Genomic DNA, 11,307 nt, shown 5'->3' with positions numbered 1-11,307 from the left:
TTTTTTTTTTTTTTTTTTTTTTTCTTTTCTATTTTACTATTTTATTTTTTCTAACCCTTTTTTCTTTTTTCGGTCGCCCCAATCCTTTTTTCTTTTCTTTTCTTCTCTCTCTTTTTTCTTTCCTCCTTCGATTTTTATTTTCCATTTTCAATTTTTAATTAAATTTTCTTCTCATGTCAGTTTTTCCTTTTTTGCCTTTTTTTTTGTGGTGATAATTTTTCGCTTTTTAATTTACTTCCCTATTCTTCTTTTCTTTTCTTTTCTCACTTTTCTCCCTCCACTAACTTACTAACTAACCCTTTCCCTTTCCCGGGAGACAAATAACACTGCTGGATCATCACCATGCACGTCCAACTCCGAGATAGATCCTTTCCTGCAAGACAAGCTGTACATTTAGTGATGCCATTCGCGGTTAGAAGAAGAAGACGAAGAAGAAGAATGAGTTTAGAAGGGGAGTTGTTTATAAACAGAAAACAAAAATAACACCTGTATACACAATACTAACTTGCTATCCCTACCTTGAAACCTCCCCGTAAGAAAAAAAAATAACCAATTTAAAAATGAAAGAAACGTCGAGTCAGAGAAGCCGACAGGCACAAGATCTGGCTTTCTCTCTCTCTCTCTCTCTCTCTCTCTCTGAAACTGGTGCACGCGCACAGTAAACTGGCAGTTGCCGTCCGTCAGCTGTCCCATACTAACGCCATCCATATTTTACTTACTACAGTAAGTCAAAACCTAGCCTAGTTAGTAGGGCCCATGGGTAAATGACAAGAACAGGGGGGGCGGGGACGGGGGGGAAAAAGATGGGTGAGGGGAGAGGGGGGAGAAGAGGGGGGCCAAAGTAGACCCAGCTAAAAGAAAACCGACGATCATGGGTGGGAGTGGATACAGTAGCCACAAACTACAGACGACCGTCATTTGCTCCGGCGGTATTCAGAAGGGCATGCACAAGAGGAGAGAGACGGGGGGAAAGACTGAAGAAGATGGGGGATTATTTTTTCCTAGCAGACTAGAGGGAGAAAGAGAGGAATGAGAAATTGTGCAGGAAATGGCTTTTATTTTCACTCAATCAGAAAATTGTTGAGAAAAAGGTAAAAATGTGATTCGTTGACGGTTTTTTGGTTTTATTGTTATTAGTATTGTGGTTGTTGTTATTATGATGGATTGTTTTGAATAATGCCATTCTTGTATTTTTCTTTATGTCGGACCTTTCCTTTCTTTTCTTTTCCTGGTCACCCCATCCTTCTCGTCGCCTTGAATCGATAATGATAATAACAATAATAATGTTCGCTCTTAAGGTTGTCTTGACAGATGGTGCCAAGGGCTCGGGATCTGGAGTGATTACCCGTCTCGGGCGCAGGGAGGCTGCGTCGAACAGCTAGTAGAGAGGGGGTGAAGGAGGGAAAAAGACTGGAGCAAGTAAGAAAAGAAAGTTATGAAAATAATACATAGTAAAAATAAAAAGGATGCGATTATCTCAGTGGCGTTACAAAGGTGTGGACAGTTCACTGAACATCCTAGTCTGTCTGTTGACTGGATACTAAATACCCCTACTCAGTTGGGTAATTTCGTCTGCCATCGCCATCAGGAAATCCTATCTGAGCGTATTCCGTGTGTTAGTCTAGTAGTAACCCATGCAAGTGCGATGCATGCATGTACTAGATATCCTTGACTGTCCAGCAATTAACTAGATAGGGTACGTAGGCAGAGATACCTGGATGGCGATAGTAGTATCCAGCGCTAAATCCCGAAACGTCTATGAGGTGCGAGGAAGTTGTTGTTGTTGTTGCTGCTGCTCGCTTCAGGGATTATACGAAGTAGTAAGTAGTATACAGTAGTCACAGTTATTTTTCATCATCAAACTGCCAACCTGTCTCATCAACCATCGATCGCGCTTATGTTTTATCTACCATGCACAAACGATCATACCCCATCCCCATAAACTACCCCCAAATCTCCATTCCTTTCCGAGACTCCTTCCTATTTTTGCTTTTTGGGCAGTTCATCGCAATTAAGTCCCCTGTTCTGAATGACTCGGGATCCCTCCCCCCCGCGGGCGCCTTAATCAGGAGCCAACTTAGCCTCAGAATAGCACTAACATATGTCGGGGGTTGTGTGGGAAAGGAAGGGGGAGGGGAGTCCGAGATGGTTGGCGGCATCATCGGCTAGACTAGGCTGGCTCACGCCAGGACAAAACGAAGCTGAAACTGGGAAGGAACTCCTTCCGGGCCCCCCCCTCTCCCTCCGTCCCCTCTTTTCTTCCTCCTTGCCCTTCAACACAGAGAGTGTGTGATTGAGTGATGAGTGTGTGTCTGCCCGCCTCACACGCCCCATCCATGTTCGTAACTGGTAAAATTCCAGAAACGAGCTAAGTCGGTTAGACTGTTTGTCAAACCCGGGTTCCCCTTCTTTTCTTTTTTTAGGGTAGATTTATTTCACCCGGTGAAACACAACACGGGTTTTCTATTACCTGGTAATCTGTAGATTGATGGTCTTTAAATGGCAACCGCGGTTTTCGGATGGTTGATCGCCCCGTAGATAGATAAATAAAGTATAGCTAAAAAACTAAAAACTAAACGATAATAATCACGAAATCCTTGCGGTGAGTGAATGATCGTGCTACTAGTATAGAGTCAATAAAGCATGGCAGCAATTCGTAATATTTAATTTTTCTTGAGGTAAGTAAGTACTACACTACCTACCCAAGAGTAAACTTTACGACTTACGGTGGCGAGAGCAAGCAAGCGAGCAAGAAAGAAAGAAAGAGGGGAAAAAAAAATAAATATTAGCTGAATGTTCGGGGTTTGCCCACAGAATTAAAGGTGGTACAGAACGTCTCACTTAATTACTGCTGCTGTCTCTGCTTAATTAAATGCCGTATAAGGTGGGGGTAGTACAAGACCGAGCCAACCGTGCTTGACTCAAAGGACTACGGAAAAAGCTTCCTGCAGGCGTAAGTAATCGTCAGGTAGTAAGTAGTAGGTACTAGTAGGCCGCCGGGCTTCAAGAGCAAGCGCTGCTATTAGTCGCTCATCAGCTACGTTGCACAGGGTGGTAGTAAGGACTGACGCCCGCCTCCTCCTCTCATGTAGGCCACATCCCATCCCATCACTTAACTGGGCCAACCAATTGGCACACCAATGCAGTCCGTACTGCACGGAAGGGAAGCTAAGGAGAAGCAAGGAAGCAAATCCTCTCGCTCAGGAACGGTCCGGAGCAGGCATGGCTGCAGGTCTAGCCAAAAACGATCTTAGTGGTCATGCAGGAGAGGGGCCGGGGCTTAGTTTGGGGAGGGAGGGGGTGTGGGAGGAATTCATTTTTCAGCTATGAAATTCCAAGCCAATCACGGGCGGAGAGTCGAGGAAAATGCACACAAGAAAGGAAAAAAGAAGGGGAGAAAAATAAGAATTGGCAGATGGGAATAAATTAAAATTAAATAAAGAAAGAAGGTGGAAATAAGCGAGAATCAAGAAAAGAAAAGAAAGGAGGAAAAAGCAAAATATCTAGCACATGAGATCGCCGGGTTTAGTCTCCACAGTGGTGTTGGTGTCAGAACAGGCGCGTAGGGCCACTTCTGACCAAGCAGAGACTACCAAGTGCATCACAAGTCATAGCTTATCCCCAAACAGTATGCGCCTAGATTTAAGACGGTTAGGATGAAAGTTAATCAAAGCCATTGAATAACACGCTAATAAATACCACTGTACAGCAGGACAAGACAAGGAGCGAGTGTGCCCACGCCATCTCACAAATTTCCTGTTCCCTAACCTGCCTTGCAGAATTGCTACACTACTTACTATGTATTGTGACGGCTATGGCGTTACGCCCGCTGCAAGGTAATTAGGTAGGGCGAAAGTCCGATCGACCGGTTAGATGGTCTCATCTCATCGAGATCGATCATGATAATACGTAGTAGTAGTATCAACAACTCCAGTGGTAGGTGCACTCTCATGACGAGTCTTTGACAGGTCTCGAAGGATTTCCCACAGCGGGGAAAATCAGCTGAATGACAGAAGAGAATCAGAAGCTAAATTCGGTCGGTCATAGGTCGGCAGCAGCAAAGAGAAGAGGAGAAGGCCTTTGATCGGGTTTGACTAGCAGAGGTCCCAACTTCCGGGTCAAGGAAGGGCTGATCGCCGAAAGTGTTCTTCTTTTTCCATGGACCCGACCCCACTTGCTTTTCCAGATGAGCTGCAATCTGTGGTCAGAAGATCCACGTCGGCCTGTCTTCCCAGTTTTTCCATCGCTGTCCGTTTTTAACGGCAGTCAGTTACTAGTAATATTGACCAATTAATTCCACGGTTTTAAGAGACCCATGGTAAGTAACACTACACGATAACCTTGCTCAAATTTATTGACGGAGACTAGAGCCACCTGGCTTGAATGTGGGTGACCTTGTTCATCACCGGTTTAACGCTGCTGCCGATTTTTGGGGAGGAGAGGAGAGCCTCACGTTCAATACCGTCAGTTACAGTTGTCTCTCTCCCTCCAGGGTCACTCGGTCTCCTTCCCCATCGCCCCTCTCTTTCTATAGCGAGCGTGGCTACTACCCTCTCCGCAAGGCCCCCCTCTATCCCTTCGTAGCGGCGTGGTTTGAGTAGGTAACATGACTAACGTCGGTAGCCAATGCCATCTAGACGAGTACGGGCTAGGAGATGATTGGTCACTATTACCCATATATTATGCAAGATCCATTGCCCGTGCATATGACATCTCAGCTTGTCGGTTAGGAGGTGGGTATTGGAGGTTGACATGCCGCGATTAGAGGGGCAAAAATTGCATGTGGCAGATTGAATCAGGATTCATTACAAGGGTTGATGTGATTTTGTCGGCCGCGACCAAGCAAGGTCCATGCAAAAGTTGGGAATGACTCGGTTTGATTAGGATCGGAGAGTCAACTACTGGACCTGGTGCCCTCTGCTAACGAATGATATGCATGACTGTTATTGCGATAAAGTGGGATTAATTAGTTGTAAATTGTCTGGATCCCGAACCACACCCCCCTCTCCTCCTCCCCTTTTGGTGTGACGGGCAGCGCCCGCGCACGAGGAGGATGAGGAGTTTGATCCAAAGTTCGGGAGAGCTCTGGGAATCCAGGAAAAAGCCGCCGAAAAGGAAAGGAGAGAAAGTTTAGGATCCAGTTTCAGGGATGACAACCACATGAGAACAAGAGCGATGACAGGGACGAGGTGTGCATCCATGGTACACTGATTAATAGTTCTGACAATGAGAAACCCAGACACATGATGGACTAGTCTTAAGTCTACTGTGGACGGTGAGTGGGCAGTGGGGCCAGTCTGGGCAATGGTTGGATCCCGCCACGGATAGAGAACATGAACATGGCAGAGCTGAAAAATGGAGCGAGTTGACAGTCGGTAGTAGTGACTTTTTAGTCTAGTGTGAACGGGGCGCAATCCTCCATTTGCGTTTAGTGTCAAAATGGGATGGATTGGGCGTGTCCGCCAGTCACGAGCCCATGACGTACTCCACCGGTGGGACGATCGGAAAAGTCGCTCTGGAAAGCGACCCGGCTGATTGGTTCCTCCCCCTGGAACGGGAGAATCACCGCCGCATCCAATGACAAATGACAAATGACAGAGTCACGGGCCAAGCAAAGCGGGAGTGTGCACGATGTGTACTCCGTCCCAGGGATCTGGCATCAACCGAGTCGCAATGGTAATTAGACAAAATATAGTGGTTACCCAGTACGTGTCGGTCCCGGATTGTTATCGTGGGGACAGATCAGAACCACTCCTATGGGTGGCGCGCTGAACAAGACCAGACGAGATCCGCTTCCCTGTCTCATCCTTATCGTCCGAAAGAGCGAGACCGAGAGTGAGTGAGTGAGCGGGAGATGGAGCGGAGGTGTAGACGCACACACGCCCGGTTTGCACTACTGTGTACCCAATATTAGCGAGCTAACAGAGACCGGTCAGAGTTTGTTGACGCCATCTGTCCGCAAATCTTCACAAAAAGGTCTAATCCCAGAGAAATCTACTAAACTTTCCACTTCATGTCCGTAATGCGGAAGCCCATAAACGGTCTGCTCCTCTTGTCTCTCTTAGCGCTGCTGCTCTGCATCCCAAGACGTTAAGCCCAGGTGTCAGACACTTTGGGGGAAGGATGTCCAAATCAATTACGATCAACGAGCCCAAAGTTGATGCTGATGCCTAAGTTAGTCCAAAGCTTAAGGCAACTTTAACGAAGTTGAGATCGGAGGTTCGGCATCTGCCCGACTATTCAAGCACAAAACCCTAAGTCGGAAACATCGAATCATGACAAGCAAAGTTTGAGCGATGACAGTACTAATCTCCGGGGTGGTATCTGAAAAGAGCATTGTTCATTTTCTCTAGTTGGCAGTCTGCCCCGCGCCAATTGACAGGAGAGTTCGGTACGAACCAGCCAGACGGTCAAAGTTTCGTCTGTGGCTGACCCATAATTAACGACCAACGATGGCGCTGAAGTCTCCAGACCGAGTAAGCCCGTCAGGTCTTCGCGTGTAAACCTAAATGGAGCGATCCTCGTGGCTTGCCAGATCAGGGCTGCATTCGTCGTGGAATGATTTGTCAATGGGAGGGTAGCCTCAATCGCAGGAGGACCCAGTCTGTCCAGTCTCCATACCACGGGCTCCTTCCCAAACAGGAAGAGCTTCTGCCGGCCTTGCTGGGAAATCCTTTAGTAGTATCCAGTATGGAGTATGAAGTATTGACTAGTAAAACATGCCCATTGCGGTGTCGCAAAAGGATCTGGGTGAACACTAATTTACGATCTGGTCAGTCGTGCAGGACTCACGATTCACTGAGAGAAGGGGGTGGCGACGGAGCGCGGTGTTTAGCGAGAGATCCATGACCTACCTAGTGCATGTCGTGGGTAGTATAGCAGACAGCGGTAGAGGAATGGAACTATTCGGATTGAGCTGGTGCCCTTGAGGGGGCGGCCTTCTGACGGTGAGAGCGAGAGAGTTGAGACTAGGTGAACTATTTTGTGCTCGATAGGGACTAGGGGTGATGGGAGACTTCCCGATTAGGAAAGAAAAGGTGGCTGCGCGCGTACATCAGCCACCGATGACGCAGTCAGCAGCAGGGCAAAAGAGGCTGGTGACTGAGTTTTGCCCAAAAATGACAGGCCCTATTGTTGCCACCGAGAGGGGGGGGGCCCGGCCACCTGCAGCGGAATGCCCGATTCAGCCTAGTGGTTAGCGCTTTTCTGCCTTTTTATCTTCTAACATTTTTAAATTATTTTAATTTCCCTTTCCCAAGAAAAAAATTTGTTGTCAGATCCCAGATCGTGCAGGAATGGAGCAAGGGTGTAGATCCCAGCCTGGATCTCGCAGGTCAGACCAATCCAACCCCCGATCATCCGGCCATCACCCGGATGTCTATGTATAGTCTAAGTACATACAAGATCATCTGAATAGATTTTAAAACGGGAACAAATTAAGAAACATTTCTCGTAAAAAAGAAAAGCGAAAAGAGATCGAAGCAACCGCGGGTCAAGCAGTTTCATGATGATCCTGGGACTCTGCCGCTCTTCGGAAACTCCGACTGCTCAATGACAGTTCTTCTAGAACAAAAATTTTTTAGTTCCCCCAGAATGGTGAAACGAAAGTTGCACGAGTCGCAACAGACGATCTAGTGGGAAAGTGTCAAGAACTAGACCAGCAACTATGGATCGCGCACTCAAAGATGGGGATGGCTGACCCAGCGGCTCGGCTGTGACACTGTGGCAGAGCAAGCGTCCTGAGTCAGCCCGAAGGATGGAGGGCAAGAGAAACTGTCCACTTGGAGGCATTATTTGTCATCGCCCATCGCCCCCCCTGTCTGCGGTGTCACCATCCACTGGTTCCTGGTCCTTGGGATCCGCCTGACGGGCCAGCATCGGCATCCATCGCGAACGGACTAAAGGGTCGTGCATCTGACAGGACCAAGATGCTAGTCAGTAGTCGATGAATAGTTACGGAGTAAGTAAAGTAAGATTCTTAGGTCAGTAGTACGTAGTAGTAAAGTAGCTCGCTTGGGGACAATGGATTGACCTGAATTGACTCCCGTCCCTCGGTATTGTTACCATTGTTTGTCTGCCACATAAACCTAACTTTGTACGTAGTCCCTAATCCCTGTCAATTGATGGTTAATATTATTATTAATATTATTCTATCTGATATTTCATTAGTCACCCGTGATTGTAGTAAGTTAGGGCAAGGTTGGATAAAGAGAAGAGACACCCCATTAAACCCAGAATGGACTTTATTATCATTGAAAAAGTACACATCAGTAGTATCACCACCTTACTTTGTGCTGCATCTCAAAATGGCTTGTCCAATTCAGATGCTGGCACCTTCATGCGAGGAGCAAGTCAAAAACGAACAAACTTTCCCTTTGGAACGCGACTGACATCATACCCGGTTCCAGGATGTCTCACCCGCCATCGCCGCCCACGAGATCTTCTCCAAAAACTTCCCTGATGCATTGATTGACGGTGAGAAATCTCCGAGGTTTTCCCCGTTTTGGGGCGCCTCCTTCGCGGGCACCAACTGCCCAGTTCAGAATGGCGCCTTCAATAGCCTGAGGTTCTATTGCATCTATCACTAGCCCCAAACTTAACCCGAGGCTGTAACCAAACTCCTCCTTGAACTCTACTTACTCCCCCAGCAGAGATGGACCGCCACGGGCTTCCTCTCTCCCCCATCTCCATCTCCTCCCCGCCCCAAAAAAGAACAATGGCCTTCTAGAACATGGCAGGGAAAGGCCGCACCATATTCCTGCTGCGGCAACCAGCGTGTCCGATCACTTATTTTGGTTCTGGCCTCCCACCTCCCAAGCCAATGGGCCCCCCCTTTCTTCTCGGCCCCATCAGTTCGTCTGGCTGAGCGGAGGATCGACCTATGATAGAGACGGCTGCTGCTGATCAGAAAATCACAGCATGGCATTGTGATCAACCGCGCCAGTCTGCACAGTTCAGACTTGTTTTTCTTCCGGGGTTTAACCTGCCTAAAATAGACATGACGGCCGTTGTTTGAAAGTCAGAATCGCGCTTCTGCTACTGCATTGGTGTGGGGTGTTTTTGTTCCTGTTTATGCGAACTAGCGATCGAAATAACGGAGTGGTTGGGGGAAAACAAAAAATGCGATTAGGGTGAGTATCTACCCCCGGTTTGCTAGAGCATTATGGAGTAATGGCATCGTTATTCAGCCTCTCTCTCTCCCTTTCCCCTTTCCTCTCCCTCTCTTTCCCTCTCCCTTGTTCTGTGTTCGGGATGGGAAACCAGGGATGAGTGCCAGACATTGTGTGCATTAGTGGGTCGGGAGCCATGGTTCTGGTCCTGTATGTGCCTCGATAGTAACCTTCCAAGTATGTTGTCCCAGAGAAGGTTTCCCTTGAAATTCCGTGCCCGCGTTGGGGGGAAGCCGAAAGGGGATACAGACTTCTCGGGGGCCAAATTCCGGCATCCTCCGATTCAATCTACTGAATGATTGATTAACCCATGCTTGTATAGTCCCTTAAATCTGCCACTATATTCCTCACCAACAGATGGACCAATCGACTTTCCAACCCTACTGTTTATATTTAGACACCAGCTGATTCCCTGCTTGAATCCGTCACCAACGTTTCGCATTCCAGCCCGAAGCGATTTTGAAACAAGGGTCATAACTCTAACTACGCCGTTGAATTCATCCCTCGTTTCCTTGCCCTCTTCCAGTGTGATATGCATTAGATTTGACACTGTCGTGAAACTCAAAACTGCATGTCTCGTCGCGAGACGCACCGGCATGACGTGGGTGCCATGTCGGGATTCTTGCTGCCTGGCGTGCTGTCGCCTGGTGGATGTTCATAGCGCGATGATCCTATCCACAGCACCCTGTCACAGCTCCTGGCTCGTGTCATCTGATGGGTGTGAGTGAAACTTGAAGAGTTGTTTTGATTCACCGGGGCTTCTGATGGGTAGGAAAAAGTAGCCGACGCTGTCTAATTGGCGGGTTGAACATACCAGATCCATATGTCCGGGATAGGTTAAGTCAGTCAGGCCAGACCAGGTCCAGGCTTGTGCCCTGATGGAAAGGTAACACTGAGTGGGCTTATGCTTTGGTTTAGAGTTGCCTTTGCGAGTCATCTGGTGGGGTAAACACCAGGCCTGGTTATACGACATTGGTCGCGAGGTTCCTGTCCTGACAACTCGCCCAATTCGAAGTTATACATCAATACTAGTTCAACTCTGTATACACACCAACCATTGCCCCTTGTCTGTCGCCACTCACACACACACTAACCAACCTGCATATATGTGCCTTCAGGGGTCTTACGCAATTTGAGTGGGGAGCTTCTACCTACCGTTTCATGCGCTGTGCAACCTTTACTACTACCCCTCTATTAAGCCTTGCCATCCTATGCCAGCAGTCATCTGACATTAGCCCCCTGCGTGACAATGCGTCTATTGTCCGATCTGGCTTTATCCCTTGAAAAATTGTCCACTAGATACCTCCCCGTTCCTCCCTTCACAGAACATAAACTCTACCCGTACGAGATTTGGCTTCTATGGTATTAGTAGCTAGATCATACATATAGTATATGTACGGCTCACTAAACTATCGCGGGATGAATACTACCTACTACTTTGGAACTACTAAGTATCATAACCTTGCTTGAGTACCATTCCCTGGTTTTACCAACTTAATAACCCAATAATTGTAGTACACATACATAAACTTTGAACTTACTATATAACTAGTAGTATAGATCGGATACTACGTGACATTGAAGCCTCCGTCCCAGATGCGGGCAATTGAACATTTATCATACTGCAAAAGATAATCCCTACTCATCAGTAAGCAAGATTTCTAGTCTACAGACTACATCCAGAAATCTAAAAAACAACTCAATTCATCAAAATAGCCAGTAATATAACTCTTCCTCCTCATGATCCGTCTTTTCTACACCCCATCCTTCGACACACACGTACCCAACATCTTCATATATAGACATCAAATCGACATGGACAACAACAGTAAATAAGTACCACTCCATCAACATCTCCTTTGCTGAATTGCAATCCACGGTTTCTTTCTTTTCAAATTGTATACTAATCTAACTCGACTCTAGTACTTGGATATTCACCAATACTACTAAATGACATATAACCTTCAACCTTACTTACCCGGGTTGCTAGGAACTATTCTACTATTCCAGAGATTGGAGGTGAGTATTTAATTCAAAAGGGATTTAATGAGAGATTTAGAGAGGATGGGAGGGGTACAATAGAGTATCATTATGGGTTAATTATCCTATATATATAGTGATGCACCCTGGATGACAC

General features: G+C 47.1%; 1 protein-coding gene across 1 annotated transcript; it reads right to left on the bottom strand.

Moving 5' to 3' along the window:
* Positions 1 to 4,940: 4,940 nt before the first annotated feature.
* BO85DRAFT_449130 (uncharacterized protein) lies at positions 4,941 to 5,481 on the bottom strand (the record flags this gene model as incomplete). The annotated part of the gene is made up of 1 exon (XM_025660094.1): positions 4,941 to 5,481. Exon 1 carries the CDS (start codon positions 5,199 to 5,201, stop codon positions 4,944 to 4,946), a length of 258 nt encoding a protein of 85 aa, XP_025515950.1. The 5' UTR covers positions 5,202 to 5,481.
* Between the last annotated feature and the right edge of the window lie 5,826 nt (positions 5,482 to 11,307).

The sequence above is a fragment of the Aspergillus piperis genome (genome assembly GCF_003184755.1).
Source record: "Aspergillus piperis CBS 112811 unplaced genomic scaffold BO85scaffold_8, whole genome shotgun sequence".
NCBI lineage: Eukaryota > Fungi > Ascomycota > Eurotiomycetes > Eurotiales > Aspergillaceae > Aspergillus > Aspergillus piperis.
The sequence above is the reverse complement of the archived record's forward strand: the minus strand, read 5'-3'. Positions and strand labels throughout refer to the sequence as shown.